Source organism: Oryzias latipes, chromosome 24 (genome assembly GCF_053564925.1).
Source record: "Oryzias latipes strain Hd-rR chromosome 24, Olatipes_Hd-rR_3.1".
NCBI classification, from domain to species: domain Eukaryota; kingdom Metazoa; phylum Chordata; class Actinopteri; order Beloniformes; family Adrianichthyidae; genus Oryzias; species Oryzias latipes.
This window is the reverse complement of record NC_136260.1, coordinates 14348732-14371204: the sequence shown is the minus strand read 5'-3', so window position 1 is coordinate 14371204 and position 22473 is coordinate 14348732. Positions and strand designations below refer to the sequence as shown.

The following is a 22473-nucleotide window of genomic DNA, read 5'->3' as shown; positions in this document are numbered from 1 at the left end:
AAAATCTTAGCATGTGTGTTTTTAGTTCAGGGCAGTTCTTACCATTACATCATTCCTGCTTTTTAACCTCATTGGATGGCAGATATGACGATTGCTCATCTGCTGGTCATTAAGATTCTGCTCAGATGTACATATAGCTTGGAGGGCTTTCAGCACTGCTCTGACTGTGTTAACCTGAAATTTTCCTTAACAACTTGACTTTCTATTTAATATTTTTTAATATTTATTACTTTTTTTGCTCTGAAATATAAGATAATTTAAGAATGGTGAAAGATAAGGCTCTCAACATCACATATTCTGTGACTGACTTATGCTACGAGTTTGATCACTTCAGCAACAAACTAACCTCAAGTCCATCTGTCATTTGCGTGATTTTATATTTCTTTCTTGCTCTGTTGTCAGTTATCACAGTTTGTGGGAACCTCCTTGTGATCATTTCAATTGCTTACTTCAAGCAGCTGCACACTCCCACTCACTCTCTCATCCTGTCTCTGGCTGTGGCTGACCTGCTGGTTGGGATTGTAGTTTTTCCTCTCAGCATGGCGTTCTCTCTCAGCTCCTGTTTGTTTTATGATGGTTTGCTGTGTAAGGTACGGGACAGTTTCGATGTCACGCTCAGCACCTGCTCCATCATGAATCTGTGCTGCATTTCTGTTGACAGATACTTTGCTGTGTGTCAGCCGCTGATGTACAAAACTAAAATCAACCAGCGTGTTGTTGTTGTCATGATCGTGGTGAGCTGGGGGGTTTCAGTGCTTGTCGGGATAGGAGTGATAATTGCCGGGTTCAACAACTCTCGATGTGAAGATTACTGCTTGATTAATGTTTTCATTGTGAATATCACTGGGACTGTTTTGTCCTTTTACTTCCCGGTGATCATAATGTTGTGTATTTATCTGAAGATCTTCCTTGTTGCTCAGCGACAGGCTCGCAGCATCCAGATGGCAGCAAAGTGTGCAGCAGCTGTTAGCAAGATGGAGAGAAAATCCACCAAAACTCTGGCTACTGTTCTGGGAGTTTTTCTCTGCTGCTGGACTCCTTTTTTTCTGTGCATCACATTCTTGCCTTTCACCAGCAGTCCAATCCCTGTCCCTGTGATTGAAGCCATGTCCTGGCTCGCCTTATCAAACTCAACCCTGAATCCATTCATTTATGCTTTTTATTACAGATGGTTCAGGTCAGCCTTTAAAATGATTGTCTCTGGAAAAATATTACAAAAAAATTTTGCTCATTTAAACTGAACTGACTATCAGTTTTAATGGAAACATGTGATGGCAACTGCATTAAACACTAAGTATAAAATATCTGAATTTATATACAAATGCAGCCTAAATGAAAAAGGTAGATAGTAGGTAACAAAAGCAAACAACTGCTTTAGATTTAGTTAAATCCGGACGGTTGAGAGCTTTAGATTTTTTTAAATATACTAATAAGTTGAGTAATTAAATTGAACTGTCTTTTTTTTTTTTGGAAAACAAACATGTAGCAACAGTGTAAGAACAGTGTAACAATTGTTGATTTTTTTCCACATCAGGAACCAGAAGCTGAAACTAGCTGTGTGATTTGTATGTGATGGAGCAGAACACAAATTTTGAACAACACAATGTTTCATTTAATAAAAGGTTTTCAAAAGACTAAGAAATCAAAAAATCAAACAAAGTTAAGATAATCCTACTTTTTTTAATGGGCTGATTTGAAGACAATTGAAAACTGAAAAACACTGTATTCTTTTGATATTTATGTTACATTTAACACATTTGTGACTTGAAGTTGATGACATTTAAGGGGACTAAGAAGAGAACTATTCAATGCTTTTAGTGAAATGTTGCAATCATACAACCTTTGTAATAAAAGTTTCAAATGAAAAAAATATGCTCATATTTTTTAAAAACATTTTTTTAATTGAGTTGCGCAATTGTACATTTTTTGTAGTTTAGAAAAACACTACAGAATTTGCAGAAATTGAGCCGATAAAATTAGTTATAAGTAGAAAGCAGCATTGAAACAGGTATATAAACACAAGTGGGCTAAAATAATTGTTAGTGATGAAGTGATTAATTTGAGGAGAATTTTAAAAGCAGGATGGATTTATTAAAAGTGAGACAGGTTCACTGTCTTAGCTCTTTCCTTAGGCCTGCATGGAGGGATGCCTGTGTCTGTAACACACAGCAAAAGCAACACACATTTAAAATATTGTACTGTTGTTTAGCAAAGGATGAATCTTTTGAATGGCCACAAATCAATATCAGTTTAAATTCATTGAAAAACCAAATCTAAACTTGAAAAAGGTGGTGGTTCACCTTTTTGCATATCCCTTCAGGGGTCATTGAATTGAATTGGCTCGCACTGATTTGCACACGTCTGGCAGAGATTTTTATGCCAGTTGCCCTTCTGACACAAGCCTGTATTTTAAAAGAACTCACATTATATTAGCTTTATTTTTATCTGACTCCAAGCAATTTCTTATTTTTGGAAATTGACTGAATTCTCTCCTTAACATCTGACTTATTATCTGTTGATGCGTGTTAAGATGTTGCCCAATCGCGTCTTACTTCTATCCGGTACTTTCTTAAAGGGGTCGCTCCATTCGATAACACAAAATACAGTACTGCTAATAAAACAAAGTAAAAATAAAAAAAAAGCTAGCAAAGTCAACAAAACACAAATGTCTTTGGAACGTTTCTTTACTTTAGAATAAAAGAGCGTATACCTTTAAAGAAAAAGAAAGCTGCTTTTAACATACAGTTAAATGCCACGTGGCCCACTTTGACCTGCATGACATGCGGCAACTATCTCTCTAATGCTGGTACTTTCATTTTATATAGTTGTATTTATATGCCACACTTTAAAGGCTTGACAAGCCTTATAGTTGCTATCCAATTTTTCAGTTCCATGTTGATGATTTAGGGCAAGTCTCAGGAAAACGACATCACATTTGCAGACAACGACTGTTCAAACCAATTGATACGTAACAAAATATCTGTGGGAGCAAAACCATACTGCCTCGAGGAGAAAGCTTTCAAACCTGAACACAAGGCGTGTACCTGAACACCCGCTGAAAGTTGTAAAGGTCTCACTGACTGTGAGAGAAATCCTTTGTTCAAAGTTACTGACTAAAGGTTGTGCTACAACATGCTTACATTTGAAGGAAAAAGGCCTCATAAATTGTGTTCAGGCGTAGTTTGTGTTTAAATTAATTTTGCTGATCAAAGACAAGCATCTATTGATTGATTTTGAGTAAGATTTATTTTTTTCCCTGTTACTTTCTGTTTATTTATTTTTAAGTACGGGATACAATCTTTTTTATCCACTTGTGCATCTCGGTTTGCTTTCAGTTACAGATGTGGGTTTGCAAAACAAAACCAGCTTCACATCAAGATCCCCCATGATTTTCCAACAGTTTGAGATGTGTCAAAAGCTGTACTTTTTTTTAATTCTCAGCTCAAGTTCTTTCATTTCTTTCGGTGAAGATGCCATTCTTGAGTCCTGACACATCTGAATCATGAATCATATTCCTTCCTTATTAGCTGAACTGTTTTCATTTTATACCTGGTGAATGCGGCAGTGAAGACAACTGTAATTCCCCCTTACATCTTACTAATTCATTTGGACTCAATGTCCCATGTTTCCTTCAAAAATCAATGTTTAGTGAGCAGCTCAAACCTGATTTCCTACCATATTGTACAGAACAGTATCATACATTATTACCTGACATTGTCTCTAGTTTGAGGGCTCACAAGAGCCTGGACCCCTGCTGTACACTTATGTCTGACGTCTTTTCACACTCATATTTTTGTCTGGTGATCATTACTCAATGTGGAAAAAATAAATAATTCCTGGAATGGAAAACCACTTCCTTGTTGCCTGGTTTGTGTCAAAACCTAAGCAGCATTAATTTGCTTGTAGCTAGGCACTTCAGTTTGAAAAGTGACTCATGATTGATTATCGCAGTTTTTTGTCCCATTATTGCACACCACAATTTCAGTCAGCCAATTATAATTATGGTTACAATGTAAATCCTTTAAACGCATTTATTCTGAAACATGTACCCAGTGTTTATTGCTATATCTAAGAAGGGCTCGGTCAAAAAAGGACCAGAAGGACCAAAAAAGAGTTTATCTTTGGCTGTATCATAATTTTGATCTTCTTAAATAATTTTATGTATGAGCCTTTGCAATGTCCCTGACCAAAACTTGTGTAAGTTTCTTCCTTTAATTTCTCCTCACATTATCTGCCAGTGTTCGGGTCATGTTGAGTTGGTCAAACCATTCGAAATCTATTATTTCGGTCTGGGTTTTTGCGATGTAGGTCAGATTTATAACAAGAGAGATCTGAATAGTAATGAAAACTACAGAGAAATAAAGTTGACAGGCCACAGTAAAACTAAAAAGAAGAAACGAGGAAACCAGGTGGAGATCTAGGGTGCATTTGTGAGAATAATATGGTTTAACAGGAACACTGATGTAACATCTGCTTTGAAGTCCTACTTCTGATCATCTTATGAACTACTGCAGCGGTTTTTAACTTTTTTGACTTTAGGCCCATTCAAATATTAACATGTCAGAAAGAAAGAAGAAATCAGAAAAGGTCTTTAATAATCCCTGAGGAAATTTAAAAATGGCCATCTGCTCACACTCATAAAACACATACACATATTAAAAACGATAAAAATAGTAAAAATAGCAATAGACTAAAAAGATTAATAGATAAAAAGATCAACAATTTAAAATCAGTGGGTAAGAAAATGAAATAAAATAAATAAATAAAAACAAGAGTTACAAGAAATTGCTTCTAAGATGCCCTGCCAGAGAATTGTATTGCCTGATGGCACGAGGAACAAACTATTGCTTCAGTCTTTCCGTGGAGCAGCGCTGGGACAGCAGTCTGTTGCTGAAAGTGCTCCTCCTGCTGGTGAAGGCCTCATGTAGGGGATGTGAGATATTCCTCATGATGGCCCTGAACCTGGTCAGTGTTTTTTGTTCTGCCACATCCTCCACAAGATCCAGCTTCAGTCCCACCACAGAGCTCGCCCTCTTGATGATCTTATTGAGCCTGCAGACGTTCTTCTTGCTGGTATTGCACCAGCACACAGCAGCATAGAGGAGAGCACTTTTCACCACTGACTGATAAAACATGTGGAGCAGTTTAGTGCAGATGTTAAAAGAGCGCAGCCTCCGGAGAAAGTACAGCCTGGATTGGGTCTTCTTGTAAAGCTGGTCCGTGTTGGTAGTCCAGTCCAGCTTGTGATCCAACACAACCCCCAGGTACTTGTAAGTCTGTACCATCTCCACACTTACTCCCTCTATGTGCATGGGCTGAGGAATTCGGGCTTTCCTTCTGAAATCCAGAACCATCTCCTTGGTCTTCTGGATGTTCAGCTGCAGCTTATTCTCCCCGCACCAGGCCACAAAGTCCTCCACCAGCCGCCTGTACTCCCCCTCCTCTTCTCCTTTGATGTAAGCTACAATAGCTGTATCGTCCGAAAACTTCTGCATGTGGCAGGTTGAGGTGTTGTAGCGGAAGCCGGACGTATACAGCGTGAAAAGAAGAGGAGACAGCACAGTCCCCTGTGGTGCCCCTAAACTGCAGCTGAGGGTACTGGAGACAGACCCCCCCATGCGGACATATTGCTGCCTGTTGGTCAGATAGTCCATGACCCAGGACACCAAGAATGGTTGCACAGTCATCCTGGTGAGCTTCTCCTGCAGCAGGGGAGGATGGGTGATGTTAAAGGCACAGGAGAAATCAAAGAAAAGCATTCTCACAGCGCCACCTCCTTCATCCAGGTGAGAATAGGTGCGGTGTAGCAAGTAGAGGATTGCGTCCTCCACCCCTACTCTCTCCCTGTATGCAAACTGCAGTGGATCCTGGACGTGCTGCACCTGTGGCTTCAGCTGCTGAAGCACTAACCTTTTAAAGGTCTTCATCACATGTGAGGTCAGTGCTACAGGCCGATAGTCCTTCTTTTCCCTCGGGTGCTTGACCTTGGGGAGAGGAACAATGCACGAGGTCTTCCAGAGGGATGGAACATGTCCTACATTTAGGCTAAGGTTGAAAAGGTGCTGAAGAGGAGACCCAAGCTCATTTGCACACGTTTTCAACAGCCTGGGACACACTCTGTCTTGACCTGCTGCTTTCCTGGTGTTCAGTCTCTGCAGTTCCCTCCTCACCTGATGCTCTGTGATGCGGTGGGGGGTACATCCTGCAGGTGGAGGGTGCGGATCACATGTAGAGGACATGGGAAGAGAGAGATCATGGCTGATTAATGATGAAGCAGCAGCCTGAGCAGCTGGGCCCTCCTCTGGCTGAGGGGTAAGGACATGCAGTGGGAAGGGCACTCTGATGGGTGTAGCGTGGACCGGGCTGGTATTGGAAGTGGGGGGAGTGGGGGGTGAAATGTCAAACCTATTAAAAAAGGTATTCAGCTCATTGGCTTTTTCTACACTTTCCCCCACTACTTTTGTCGCCTTTTTGCACCCTGTGATGGTTTTCATGCCTTCCCAGACTTCCCTGATGTTGTTTTTCTCCAGTTTCCTCTCCACCCTGTCCTTGTAGGTATTTTTTGCCTCCTTCAAGCAGCTCCTCAGTTCTGTCTGCACCTTTTTCATTTCCTCCTGATCCTTTTTGTTGAAAGCTCTCTTCTTTTTATTAAGAATCACTCACTTTCCTTGTTATCCAGGGTTTGTTATTTGCGAAGCAATTAACTGTTTTTGTGGGCACAACATTCTCCATACAAAAGTTCAAATAGTCTGTTATGCATTGAGATGCTCCCTCCATGTCCTCCCCATAATGATCCAGCAGGACGCTCCAGTCAGTGCTATCAAAACAGTCCCTGAGCTCCTCCTCCGCCTCAGGTGTCCACCTCCTCATGCTCCGTTTTACTGCCGGCTGTCTCCTCACCAAAGGTGTGTATGTAGGCTGTAAGGAGATCAAAACATGATCTGATTTGCCGAGAGCGGGGAGGGGTGTGGCCTGATAGGCATCTTTGATGTTGCAATAAAACAAATCAATCGTCCTGTCAATGCGAGTTGGGCAGTTCATGTATTGCTGCATAGATGACAGCGGGGAATCCAGGGAGACGTGATTAAAGTCCCCTGAGATGACCACAAGTGCCTGTGGGTGCCGTGCTTGTAGTTCCATGACCGTATTAACAACCACCTCCATCGCTGTTTCTGCGTGCGCTCTGGGAGGGATGTAAACGCAGACAGCCAGGACATGCGTAAACTCCCGTGGTAAGTAATACGGCCGAATGCTAACGGCTAAAAGTTCACAGTCCCTGCAGCAGACGATCTCTTTAACAGTGAAATGTCCAGGGTTGCACCACTTGTTGTTGATGTATATTATGAGGCCGCCTCCTTTACTTTTGCCGCACGCCGCGGTGTCTCTGTCAGCGCGCGCCAAAGAGAAGCCGGGAAGCTCCATGTTGTTGTCGGGTGTGTTGGCTGTTAGCCAAGTCTCTGTTAGCATGAACAGACAGCACTCTCGATAGATCCTTTGACAACCGACCAACCCAAGGAGTTCATCTGTCTTATTTGCCAAGGCATTTACATTTCCCATGATCACTGACGGGACTAGTGGTTTATATCTCCGGCTGCGTTCTTTCTTGGCGATGGCCTTTTTTCTCCTCTTCGCCCCAGCACGGGTCCCTCTGTATCTTCTTCTCAGCTCTTTTGGAATGTTATGCCGTATTCCAGCCTTGCTTTTCATCAGACTCAAAAGTTCGGTTCTCTTGTAGACAAGCTTGTGGGTTAAGACTTTCCTTTCACACTCACATTCAAACAGAGCAGTAGACCGGCAGCACACCTGACCCAGCGGCGCCATCTTTGTCAATGTCAATTTAGATTGATGTGTGTCTTGTTTGATTTGTATTTAATAAATAAATTATTCAACAATGTGATCATCTCAAAGACGTTTATTTTCACACTAAACAGATAAAGCAGGGTTGTCATGCTTAACACAAATTAGAATTCCAAAAGTATTTATGAGGCATTTTAATGAATAGAATTTTATGGTAATATAACAAGCACACTTAAAATGAAATTTTCAAATTAAATAAACTACAAATGACATTTAAATATAGTGCTAATTAAAATATTATCTTATAAAAAGCAGATGAACTTGACAAATTAGTAGTTTTAATTTTTGTTAACTCTCCAAATCTCCAAATAACAACAGTCTGTTTTTTTAACATGCTAAATATCGCATTTCATGTTTACCTATTAATGAGACACTTGGGCGTGTCTCCTCGACACGACCAAATCCATTGTGGGTCGAATTGGGGAAAGGCTCACTCTTAATTAATGTTAACGTTATTAACAGAGAAAACATTTTAGTACGTCTTACCATCAATCAGCTCTCCTAGTGTTTGCCCGGGAAACTGCAGCACATTGCAAGACGTGGTGCAATAGCAGTTTGTGATTCGCCCGCCCCGTTCCCCCGCTACACCCTCTCACTGGGAACAAAGACATCAAACTTATGACAGCAGGCAAACTGGCATTAAAAAGCCTTGTAACAAAACTGTCGTGCAAGGTTTTGAGACTGTTAGGATAGCACTTAGATGCGCTGTTCGAATCCACAATTACAAAATCGAATGCCCTAGAAATTCCCCAAAAGTCTCCCTGAAAAACCATTGTGCATCAATGCTCACTTGATTGGTGAATATAGACCACAATGCATTGCGTTTGACCAATTTTTGCAAAAAAACTGTATTTAAATGTGATTTTCAAATAAAATATCACATTTTAACCACAGAACACAGTGGATTCATAAAGGATTGTCTCAAAATGTTCATATTAATGAGATTTTTATTTCGTGAAATCGATGACGTCATATTCGCCATAAAGAAGGAGAAAAACGTAGTAAATATTGGTTTTAAAATCCAGGGCACTACATAGTCCTGCACTATATAACTTTTTAGTAGCTAGGGATTAGGGTGGGAATTCGGACATAGAATTTTTTTTTTATTGACTCAGCTTCACTGCATATTGGTTCGTGGTACAACACCTGACTAACGCATCACTGCCACCAAGTGGTAGGAGGCTGCATTCAGGTCTCGCGGCTATCATGGCCCACAGATTCAGAACAGGATTTTTTTGTGGCTCACTAATCGCCGCTCACAGACCAAGATTGGGAAAGATATATAAATAATAATGCAATAATAATAATAAAGTAAAATAAGATATAACAATAATGGTAATACAAAATAAATCAAATGATTAAAACATAACCTTACATATCATGAATACAATAAAAACAGGACAGTAAATTAAAAACATAATAATAGTTCCTCTATAAGTAAAAAATGTATTAAGTAAAGAAAATAGATAAATTAATAAATAGATAAAGAATAAAAGAATTAAGCAATTACAAAAGTCATCTAAAAACCAGATTAAAAATTTGAGTCTTGAGCCTCTTTTTTTAACCTAAGTTCACATTTGGGCTTCATCAGCCATTGAAAAATCTTCTTGTTTTTCCATAAGCTCTACAGTGACAGTTGTGACCATGTTCTGGTAAAAAGCACACAAAATTCTACATAACTTTGTCTTGGGTGTTAGTGTGACTTCAGTCTCAAATACTTTTTAACCGCAGTGTCGCAGCCGACATAAAAAAAAAGTGCTATGGCTTAACATTTGTGTACACAAAGGATGGAAAAAGATGGGTGGCAGGCCACAGTTGCGTAACTACATGCTGTTATTACAAGCCCATTGTAGGTCTTCCCAGCAGCAGGATTGTTTCAGGGCGTCTGAAAAGAGCATGTAAGTGCATGCTGATATATCTATGACATTTTTAAAAAATTTGAAATGTGCATAGAAAGAATGTTCTATTTTCTGCTGTCTTTTATTGTGCCTTAGAAGCACTGCAGGGACTTCAACAAGTGAGTCTTACAAAAAAAAAGTACATATTTGATTAGGGATTGCAAAACAATGGCAAAGTATTTCTGGATAATTTTCTTTTATCAACACTACTTGTTCATTTGACATATAAGACTCAGTTCCACAAAAACATAGGTGAAAGCTCATTGACAAAAACAGAACAGGACTACCCATGGAGTCCAGGTAGTGGTAGAACCCTCTTTAAAGCTTCTCAGTTTGGCACCATCTTTAGGCCACCTCAGGAAACTACAGCTGAAAAACTCAAAAATAACAAAGAATTAATTCACACAAATTACCTCAGGAAAAGTACATATAAAATCAAGTGGAACTGTTTAACAGATGAGAGCTGAATGCCTCTTGCGTTGGACATACAGTGAATATCATAAGTATTTGGACAGAGACGCAATCTTTCTCATTTTGTTTCTGTACATTACCACAGTGAATTTTAAATCAAACAACTCGGATGCCATTGAAGTGCAGACTTTCAGCTTTTATTCCATGGGTTGAACAAAAAGATTGCATAAATATTTGAAAAACTAAAGCATTTTTTTAAACACAATCCATTCATTTCATGGGCTCGTAAGTCATTGGACAATTGACTTCCATGCTATTGTATGGGCAAGTGTGGGCAATTCCCTCGTTATGTCATAATGAGTGAAGCAGATAAAAGGCCTGGAGTTGATTAGAGGACCCGTGCTTGCATTTTGAAGATTTTGCTGTGAACAGACAACATGCGGTCAAAGGAGCTCTCCATGCAGGTGAAAGGAGCCATCATTAAGCTGAGAAAACAGAAAAAAACCATGCCAGAAATTGCTACAGTATTAGGAGTGGCAGAATCAACACTGTGGTACATCCTGAGAAAGAAAAGCACTGGTGAACTCAGCAATGCAAAAAGTCCTGGACTATCCAAATACTTATGGTCCTGACTGTATTTTACCTTAGCAATAGGGATTATGAATCTTCTGACAAACCAGAGGTATGTCTGAATTAACCCCTTTTGTAATCAAGGCCAAACTTTATTCATTTTAAATCATATTTGGATAGATTTTGTGTTGGACCGGATGGAAAAGGAAAGGTGGGGAAAAAGAGAGAGGGGTGTTGGGGTTGGGGGGTAGGTGGGTGATTATAGAAAAAAAGGGGGGGGGGGGTTAAAACCATGAAGCAGCATAAAGCAACAAGTTTCTGGATGATTGTACTTCTTACGGTAAGGTCCAGAGGTAATACAAGTCTATAAGAGCGGGGCCTGTCCACACACACACCCAAATGTTCTAAACATACCTGTTGGCTCCAAAAATGTTCACATCAACATGATCAACATGTATCAATATGTACACAATACAAAAAATGTTCACACATGCATACTTATGCCTTCAAACTAATTAGTGTGAAATATTTCATTCAATCACACAAAATATTAGTGCAAAGGTGAGCTAACACTAAAGTTACTTGAACTTTGGGCTGACATTTTTTCCAAGCTGATATGATCAAAAATTGTGATCATATCATTGCTAATATAATCAAGGATTGTTTCAGGGCATCTGGGAGTGAGAAACATTTTTTCGGTTATGTTAAACAAACAAACTTAAAAACATCAACATAAACATTGACACTGATCAATGTCAACATAAACATTGAAAATAAAAAAATAAAATAAAATAAAAAAATAGCATAAACATTGAACAACATTAACCGAAAAAGGTGTTGGGTGAAGCCAAGGCTTATTTCCCCAACCCTGAATACAAACGTCACATCTACCACAAATTGTTAGAACCTTAAATCAGAAAAGAAAAAAAGAAGAGGAAAAAAAACAAAACAAACACTTCTCAAAATGACCTCACAACCACCAAAGTCTCTCAGTCCAGAAGGTATTTTTGAAACATTTTAACTTTATACATTTTCTTAAAGTGAAGTATGGATTTTGCATTTTTCAGTTCGTCTGATAATAAATTCCACATGTTGACCCCCTGAACAAAAATACTACTTTAATGCATCTAATCAGAGCATTCTGATTTATCTATGGTATTTTAAAATTATTAGAAATGTTCTATTTTCTGCTGTCTTTTATCGTCCCTTAGAAGCACTGCAGGGACTTCAACAGGTGAATCTTACAAAAAAAAGTACATATTTGATTAGGTATTGCAAAATGATGGCAAAGTATTTCTGGATAATTTTCTTTTTTCAACACTACTAGTTTATTTGACATATTGGACTCAGTTACACAAAAATATAGGTGAAAGCTCATTGACAAAAACAGAACAGGACTACCCATGGAGTCCAGGTACAGGTAGAACTCTCTTTAATGTTTCTCAGTTTGGCACCATCTTTAGGCCACCTCAGGAAACTACAGCTGAAAAACTCAAAAATAACAAAGAATTAATTCACATAAATAACCACAGAAAAAGTACATATAAGATCAAGTGGAACTGTTCACTACACTTTAAAATAAATACTTTGTGACTGCAGTCATTACAAGGAAAAATATGTTTTTATTTTGACCGGCTTGACCTTGAAAGTTTTGGACAAGATTGTGTTTAGAAAGACAATAACCAGCGGCGGTTGTTCCCTGCCGGTTCCCGTGTGGTGTTGGGGGGAATCCGGCTGCCGCTGCTGGTGCGGTGGGGGTCTTGGGGTGGGGATGGCTGGGCACTCTCCCTCCTTCTTTTCACGTTCCACCATCCATTTTAGAAGAACATAAACACTCACCTGAGCACAGGTGTCAGCTCAACAGACTGAATGACTGAAATATTTCACACTAGTTGGTTTTAAGGCATAAGTATGCGTGTGAACACTATCTGTTTTGTGTACATGTCGACAGGTGGACATTTTTGCAACTAACAGGTGTGTTTATAACATTTGAGTGTGTGTGTGGACAGGCTCCGCCCTTTTTTTTTTGTTTTTTTTTTACATTTGAACCTTACCATAATGATTAACAACCAGTAAACTTGTTGCTTTATGCTGCTTCATGGTCTTATCCCCCTTCCCCTCCTATTATCACCCCCTACCCCCCCTCTCTCTAACGTCCCTCTTTCTTCTTCCCCTCTTTCCTTTTCCGTCCGGTCCAACACCAAAGATTTTCAGACATGTTTGAAATTAATAAAGTTTGGCCTCAATTACAAAAGGGGTTTATTCAGACATACCTTTGGTTTGTCTGAAGATTAATAACCCCTCTTGTTAAAGTAAAATATGTCCAACCCAAGAGGCCCTCAGCTCTCATCTGTCTGCCTAGCTGTTGGACAGGACAAGTTAAAAAAAAAAAAAAAAAAAAAAAAAAAAAGACAATAAGAAAGACGATAAAAGCCATCTAAGATACAAACATGAGAATATCACAACATCTTTCCTCACTATCACAGACTGGATTGTACATTAATTTTAGTTGACTTGGGTCTTTTACTTTTGACTTGGGTCTTTTTACTTTTTAGTATGTGTTGCTTTAAAATCAGTTTAGTTATTTAAAATGTATATAGCAGTATGTATAATAATAATAATATATATAGTTTTTGAATCTAGCAGCATGGCAATATTGTTTAATTATAATTTTCCACACAAGATAAAAGCAACATTGTTTTCCATGTATAGTTCGTTAGAGGGTTTCGCTGAGCTGTGCATGCTCATGTTGAAGACATGCAAATCACAGCAGGAGTCAGAATTCTACATAACGCCAGCAGAAATAAATTTGTCTTATATACCATATGGAACACTGCAGCAATGGAAACCCTGGTCCTCGGACGCCGGACCCCCAACCCCACCAGAAGACCCCACCATCCACCAAGCACTGAGTACTCGGATACTCGTTACAGCTCTACCAGTAACCACTTAAAACGTTACTTTTTGAATCCAATATCTTGAATATCTCCTATGTCAGATATATTAGTTCTTCTTGATGAATAATTTAATAGTCAGACAATTGTAAAGTGGTACGTTCACCCTGGCATGCTTGATTGATTGATTTTTCGGTAGGCAACTTCATTTAGCAAGCGTAAAGGCTGAATTGAACACTGGTCTGCTTGATAACAATGCTCTCAGTTCACTTGCCAATAGACTCAGGTGGCATTCCTTTGAGTGTAAATCGAGGGGACCTAAGAGCAGAAGAAATATAAGTTGAACCAGATCCAGAGTGCTAACCACCTCAGCAGCGTGCAGCCCACAAAATAAATATTTAAGACACAAATATAACAGAAAGATGACAAACACAGGTAGACACAATAAGAAGAAGACACTGCTTGGTTGTGTGTTGCCTGTGATGTTGCTCTGTCTGTACAGTGTCACACTGCCGCTATGTACAATCTGTACATTGTCCACGTATAACATTTTTGTCTTTTGTGATACATGTGTGATACACGTAATTCATATGTGTTTCTTGCATTCGTCATTCGTTGATGTGCTGACAGGTCTGTATATATTTTGTGGTGTTCATAACTTTTGGCCGATTGCAGTACATGCGATAGTCTCCCGCGAGGCAGTGTCCGTCAAAAGGCGGGACAGAGGCCAGGTACTGCGGCCCTGGATGCATCTCTGGACGCACGCCTTGCCCTTCTCTTCCATGTGAAATTTTCACAGATGTCATGAAGGAACCACATTAAAACCACTGAACAAGTACAAATAAACCACGGAAAGGACACGTAAACCTGCGCTTCATTTAATTCCTTCACTTTGACATCCAGTGTAAATTTCACGTGAAGAACCACAACTTTTCTGACTTTTTTCCACATATTAACGTATGACCAGTCTTTATGGACAATATGCAAATTGTACATAGCGGCAGTGTGACACAGCCTTTATGTCAGGTAGTTAATGAAAGTATTTTCTTAATGAGAACCCCTGAAAACATCACCAGAGAATAAACTGATAATCTGGATACTGTCATAGTTCAACCCACATAAGGGGAGAGACACATGGATGGAGATTCATCAGGTTTGATCATTGCAATTTTTTTGTTTATTACCGTAATTCTACTTTCAGTCATTTTTTTATTTTACATTTTAATTTAATTTTTTATGTTTGTTATGCTTAATAAGCTTCTGTAATAAGACAATTGTTACTATAAAGACCTCTATTACATTTCTACCAAACTCTTTGACGGAAGCTTTGACCGAAAAATCGAACTGTTTCAACACATCTGAAAGGTTCTCTTCTGAGTCAAGGTCTGGTCTTAATAGTAGCTAATCCATGTCTATCATGCTTCCCAAACCACTTGTAATCTGAGCATGATGAATGCTGGAACTGTAAACTTAGAAACATAGAGAAAACAAAATTCCCTGATGAATCTAGCTGTTGAGTATAGTCTCATACCTTGATGTTATACCTAGACCTAACTGACTACAGACCAAAGTGTGCCTAGATTTTCAATCAATCTGGTATCAAAGGAAAAATCAGGATATATATTAAACGTGGGTAAATAACCTCCACTGTGGAGCACATTTACAACTGCAAATACATTATAAAGAAATATACTTGTTCACAATTCTGCCCTCCAGGAGTCGTCAGAGAGCTGTAAAAGAAGGAAAAATCTTTCTTGACAGTCGCAATTTTGATTGGACACTTGGTGTCCCGTTCATTTTCCTTTCCTTTCACATTGTCTTCTCCTAATTCTGGTTTTTATAGGATGCTTCGTCCAACTGATATTTTGTCTATCATTACTAATATTATAACATGAAACAAGATTATGAGGTTTGGTTCATGACTTTAAACAGTGAAGGAATATGAGTCAGAGAGTTTTAGTTCCTCATAGTAATTACATAACTCATCCAAGTGGGTGTCACCAGGAAACATTTTCAAAAACAGATGTTATACTTCCTTGAGTCAAGTTAGGTCAACTTTATTTATAAAGCACTTTTAAAACAGCAGAGGTTGCCAAAAGTGCTTCACCACGAAAAATAAAACAAAACAACAATCTAAAATAAACAACATAATACAAAAGTAATGAAAATCAATAAAATCACAAACTCATACTGAGTTAAAAGCCAGGGAGAAAAAAACGAGTTTTCAACTTGGATTACAAATCATTCAATAAATGGGCCTGCCTAACCGCAATCAAGCATCATGATTGTAGCACAATAAAGGTTGCTGCTTTATCTCTTACTTTCTAAAATATTCTAAAAGATACTGTTATAAAACACAACTTAACATAGCAGCCTAAAACTTTCAGTAATATATCTGTATCTTGTCAAAAAACCCACAAGTTTTCTTCATAAGGCTGCCACGAAAGTCCATGTTGAAGGTGAGCAGCCACAGGGCTTTCTTTAAACATTCCTGACAAATGGCTGTAACTGTTTAGAGCTCACGTGTCATGTGTCAGTTCCAAGAAAGAGAGAAAAAACCTCTGTGATTCTTACAGGGTTATTCCCTGAGGCTTGCATTTAGCAGACCAAAGAGAAAAGTTTTCTTACAAAAGTCACAAAGATTTTCTATCTTGGAACTCGAACACCAAACCAACCGTTTGCAAAAATTGGTCCACTCACTTGTAAAAGCATAGATGTGTACTTTTAAACCAACTCATCTCTCTTTTGTATTCTCCCACAACACTTGAGACTTTAGGTACTGCTGTCAGTAATTCTCAGATGACACAGTCTTAGTTGTCTGTAGAGAAGAGACAGAAGTTTAATCTGATCTGCAACTTTCTTATGTAACGCAAAGTAACAATCACTGTGTCACATTTCAGCAGGGAAGGTATCAGTGTGGTAGTTGTGGTGATTAGAGCTTTAAACCACCATGCAAGTGTCTGGAAAGAATGCTAGATTTCTGCCACAAACTGTCCACTTAAAAAAAAATACGCATTTGTCTTTTCTGTCTTTTAGGAGGTTCAAGGCCCATGCCCTGACTCAGCGGACATGGTCACATACTGCTGTGCCCAGGAGATGATCAACACGAGGTAGAGAGACACGGGTTATTTCTCCACACTGCTACAGCTGAATCATTTATTTCACATCCATGCAAGCATTAAGTCTTCAAGGTATCACCTACCCACATTCCCCAAGAAACTGCTTCCATCGACAGTGCTTCCTTGCCACAACCTGCTGCCCCCCCAGTCTATCCCATTAAGACCATTATTACAGACAGGTCTTCCATGAGGGGACGTGCTGGGAGAAAAGCAAATATTAACTGCCTTCGACCACTAAAGGAATCACCAAAACCTGAGGAAGCAACTTACACAACCACTCTACCCCCCTCTTTTAACATGCCACTTTTGAATATTCGGTCGTTGTCCAACAAACATTTATCATAAATGATTTTATCCATGATTATAATATTGATGGACTCTTTTTAACTGAAACATGGCTGAGCACGGATGCATCTACTGTTCTCACAGAGGCCTCTCCCCCCAATTTTAGCTTTGTTTTTTCAACCAGGGAGGGCAAAAAGGGTGGGGGTACTGCATCTATTATGTCCAGCTCCTTTGCAGTAAAGCAGATTACATTGGATGAGTACCCCAGCTTTGAACATCATGCCTTTGTTTTTAACAGCCCTCCAGTTTTATGCATCACAGTATACAGACCACCCAAACCAAGCTCTGTTTTTATTGAGGAGTTTTCTGAGTTTCTGGCATCTGTCCACACTTCCTTTAACATGATTTTAATAACAGGTGATTTTAACCTGCATATAGACAGGAAGTTGGACTATTGCACCACTCAGTTCTTGGACTTGCTCTCCTCTCTTGATTTTAAACAACACGTCATGCAGCCGACTCACAACAGGGGGCGCACTCTTGACCTCGTCATCAGTCATGGTTTACCTACCAGTGTGTCCGCTGTTGTGGATCTGGCTGTATCTGACCATTACTGTGTGCTTTTTAACATCACTGGTTTTATAAAGCAAGAGACCTCTGTGAGAACGGTGAAGAAACGCTACTTGACTCCTGAGGTGGTCGAAAAGTTTATTACATCTGTTCGATCCCACTCTCCACCTGTCTTGCCGGCCCCCTGTGATCTACTCGTTGAAAATTTTAACAGTAAATTAAAATCCAGTCTCGACTCAGTTGCTCCACTAACGTCTAAGAAGATAAGAATCAAACCCACGCCTCCTTGGAGAAATGAGGAAATTAAACAATTGAAGAGATGTTGTAGATCTGCCGAAAGACTTTGGAGAAAACACAAACTTGAAATAAACTATCAATTATACCAAAACCAACTAAAACTATATAATCAAACCGTAAAACAGACCAGAAATTCATATTTTGCGAACATCATTTCTGTAAATAAAAATAATCCCAGAGTCCTCTTCACCACAATTGAATCTTTAATCAACTCAAATGCGAACAAAAACACAATGCCAGCCTCCACCTCATTGTGTGAGGACTTTGCAGACCACTTCAGGAGCAAGATCGATTCTGTCAGATCTAACATAAATGGACAGAAAAGCCTTTTTATTAGAAATGATGGCTTGATTTTACCTGAGGAAGCACTGGACAGTTTTGGCCTGGTTGAAGCTGCAACACTTGGTCGAGTTTTCTCCCAAGTTAATCCAACAACTTGTTTTTTAGACCCCATCCCTACATCACTTTTTAAATCCTTTTACGGGTCTTTTGAGAGTGAGGTTTTAAATATCATGAACTCCTCTCTACAGACGGGTATTTTTCCTGCTGCCTTTAAAACGGCAGTGGTGAAACCGTTACTCAAAAAAACTAACTTAGACCCTTCCGTTTTTAATAACTACAGACCTGTGTCCAACTTGCCATTTTTAAGTAAGGTTTTAGAAAAACTTGTTTTTATTCAGCTAAATGAGTTTCTTTTACAAAACAACATTTTTGAGATAAACCAGTCTGGTTTTAGAACGAACCACAGCACAGAGACAGCCTTGTTAAAAATCGTTAATGATGTCAGATGTGCCTTGGATTCAGGTCAGATCTCAGTACTAGTTCTACTAGATCTAAGTGCAGCTTTTGATACTGTTGATCACCTGATCCTTGTAAACAGACTTCAAAGTCTTGGCCTTTCAGGGACTGTTCTCAAGTGGTTCCATTCTTATCTCATGGAGAGAAACTTTATGGTAAGCATGGACAAACACTTTTCTGGGGTCCATGGAATTAATTGTGGTTTGCCTCAAGGTTCCATCCTTGGCCCCTTGCTTTTTAACATTTACATGCTTCCTCTGGGGAATGTCATCAGGAGCCACAACATCAGTTTTCATAGCTATGCTGATGATACCCAGCTGTACATAGCTATGTCTCCTGATGACACAAGACCAATAAAAGCACTTTTTAACTGTATTTTAGATGTGAAATTATGGATGGCATAGAGAAACAGGGAGAAACTGTTACGGGGGGAATGGAAGGTACCCAGGCGCAGAGAGGAGAGGAGGCAGGAGGATGCAAGGAATGGAGGTTTAATAACAAAAACTAAAGACAAAAACAAAACCACTGCATACGGCAGGCTAGAATCTCGAAACACTATAATGACACTCAGCTCGAAAAACCGGGGAAGGATACAATATGGACCAGCACAGGAGGAAGGGAAAGACAGGACTTAAATACATACAAGGCAACAAGACACAGGTGGAAACACTCAGGACTGATGGGGCAAGGTAAAACTCGAAACAACAACCAAACAGGAAATACTTCAAAATAAAACAGGAAATCCAAGAACAAAACACAAAGGAACTGAAACCGTAACAGAAACAGTTTCTGAAGCTGCAGCAACTTTCATTAAGTCATTCAGAAACAGTCAAAAAACCTGGGCGTTATCTTTGACTCTAAGCTAACTTTTATCACCCATATAAAACAGGTGGTTAAAACTGTTTTTTATCATCTTAGAAATCTGGCTATAGTCCGCCCACTACTCTCTCTTGCGAATATGGAGATGCTAATGCATGCTTTTATCATGAGTAAAGTTGATTATTGTAACACCCTGCTTGCCGGTCTTCCAAAAACAAACATTAGGAACCTTCAGCTTCTCCAGAACTCTCCAGAAAACCCCAATTTTAAAATCCCTGCATTGGCTCCCCATATGCTTCAGGATTGATTTTAAGATACTTTTAACCGTTTTTAAATGTCTTAACGGTCTTGTGCCTTCTTATTTATCAGATATTTTAGTAAGATATGACCCCTCGCGGACCCTGAGATCCCCTGGCACTGGTCTGTTGACCATTCCAACTGTAAAAACTAAAACCTATGGAGAGGCTGCATTTCAGCACTATGGCCCCCGTTTGTGGAACAGTCTACCGGAGGACCTGAGGGCCGCAGAGAGCGTTAATGCTTTTAAGAAAAGGCTTAAGACCCATCTCTTTAACCTGGCTTTTAGCTATTTTTTTACTACTTTTATTTATTTATTTATTCAGTTATTGATTTATATGTACTTTTTATTTTATTTTATGTATTTATCTATCCATTTTATCTTGTTTTATGAACTTGAACCTGATTTTTAACGTGTTCTTTTAATTAACCTTATTTTAATGTTTTATTGTTTTTATCAATATGTTTACTTTTTTATTTTCATTTTTATTTCCGGTGCTTCCTCAGCTGGAACCTCTCCCTCTGGGTCGGGCTACTGTTCAGCCACTGCGACTTTAGATGGGGACCTGCATCACCGCTTAGCTGTGGTGGAGCGGTCCCCGCCTGTGATGCTGCATTTGGCTGTCTATGCGGCTGTTCACGGAGGGGGAGGTTCCAATAATTAGCGTTTCCTGCATCCTGTTTTTGTGCTCAGCCTATTTCTCATTGTCCTCTGCCATCACTTAAGGGGTGGGAGGTGTGAAAGGAGTGGGGGGCTGGGTACGGGGAGGGGGGCCCTATTTATTTATTTATTTTTATTTTATTTATTTTTAATTCGTCAATGCTTGTTTTTATATTTTGTTGTGTTTTAATGTAAAGCACTTTGTGTTATATTTTTATATGAAAAGTGCTTTATAAATAAAGTTTGATTTGATTTGATTTGAAGGTAGAGACATTAAACACAAAGCCATCTTAATTTGAAATGAAACTCAATGAGTGAAGTCCATAAATCAAATTTTAATCTCAATGGTTTAGTTAAACTGACGGAAACTGGTTGAGCTGTGCTTATTTGACCTGCTCCATGGAACTTGCAAGGACTGTAAAGCAAAGCTGGTACGTCCAATTATGTACAGCAAATATGGGTCAGATGTTTGGATTAAGGCCACACCTCACTAGATATCAGGCATACAGATTTATTTGTGTGCATTTAAAAGGAATCTGGGTGGAAATATTCACTGATATCAGCTGAAGAAGGATATGGACCTGAATCTAATGTCTGCAGACATAACATCGAAGAAAACTATAAACTCTGTTTTGAACCCAGGAGATCAGCTGTTATCAGTAAAAGAAGAACTACCAACCTTGGACAATCGACAGTTATGGACCCTTTTTACTTTTCCCCTACAGCATTACTTTATTATAAAAAATAAATAAAAAAAAGTAAAACAAATGATTAATCACTTATTGAAAATTGTTAATTTGATTGACTTTTAATGATATTACTTCACTTGCTCCAAAAATTGATAAATTGATTCAAAAATCTTTCCTAATGTAGCATAATTTTGCACATGTTTTTATCTTTTGATACTTGATGAAACTTTGCTATGAAAATTCCTGAAACAGTGTTGTGTCTACTTTACTGATATAGTATTATGTTTTAATCATATAAATGACTTTTATAAGTAACATAATCTGCAAATATTTCAGATAACTGATCTGCATTTGCCATGTTGATTTCTAAAATAGTTATTTTTTTACGTAATAATTAAGTAATTCATCTTTGGTATGTGCTTTATAGATACCTTATGATACTTAATCCTGTCTGTTAAAAGCTAGGAACCGGATATTGAGAAATCATGTAATAAAATGGTTATAGTATAACGGGGTGGGATTATATAAGTTCGCTTACTTCCACTCCCTTTCAAGCAATATTTATTAATATGTCTAATTATCCTAAGTTTGATTGGTTACTGTATGAATGTATAACTGATGATTATATTGCTTTTGTGTATTATTTCTACTTAATTGCTTGTAATAAACCATTTCAATTCAAATTCAAATTCAATGTATGAGCCTTTGTGGGGTTTTAGGAGTGCAATGGGGTCGATGACATGTTTTATTAGTCATGAATGTTGTGTCAAGGTGGTTCAGAGTCGACATGGAAAAAGATGGCAACAGAACGAGTAAAGTAATCAAAAGTGGCTTTTAATGGCGTTCAGATCTCAACTCTGAAGGAATTACCAAATATTTTTAAAGATTTTTGTAAAATATTCTCAAACGTTGTTTCAGCAAATCAAAATCAAGCCTCTGATATTTATAGTGATTCACAGTGTTCAGTAGCAGTTTAAGCCTTACAGATCTGTTTGGATTAAGGCCACACCTCACTAGATATCAGGCATACAGATTTATTTGTGTGCATTTAAAAGGAATCTGGGTGGAAATTTGTTTTTAAAATACTGGGCTACATATGTGCATATGTGCACTAATCATCCTACAAAAACACTATCTAATGGGGATTTGTCATGGAGATACAATAATAGTTCATTTCATCAATCCTAAATGCTAACAGCCTTGGATTTCCTTTAGCTGGAAAGTCAACTGTTTCCTCCTCACCTGCCAATAGTAGATGTATTTTAATGTTAATGTGTTTTTTTTTTTTACCTATTTGTGTTATAAATA

General features: G+C 38.6%; 1 protein-coding gene and 1 long non-coding RNA gene across 2 annotated transcripts in view; both read left to right on the top strand.

Annotated features, from left to right (window-relative positions):
• The window catches only part of LOC144990151 (uncharacterized), a 70647-nt gene extending 52683 nt beyond the window's left edge, over positions 1–17964 (top strand). The window contains exon 3 of the long non-coding RNA XR_013654119.1: positions 16667–17964. This is a non-coding gene — a long non-coding RNA (uncharacterized LOC144990151). The remainder of the gene's footprint in view (positions 1–16666) is intronic.
• Positions 219–1353, top strand: LOC101174479 (trace amine-associated receptor 1-like). Its single transcript, XM_023953177.2, has one exon. The coding sequence runs from the start codon at positions 264–266 to the stop codon at positions 1239–1241; it is 978 nt and encodes a 325-aa protein (XP_023808945.1). The 5' UTR covers positions 219–263; the 3' UTR covers positions 1242–1353.
• Positions 17965–22473: the final 4509 nt, after the last annotated feature.

Bases quoted from the DNA above. Each gene is read 5' to 3' on its own strand.
- LOC101174479 (XM_023953177.2), top strand. From the start codon at position 264: ATGGTGAAAGATAAGGCTCTCAACATCACATATTCTGTGACTGACTTA.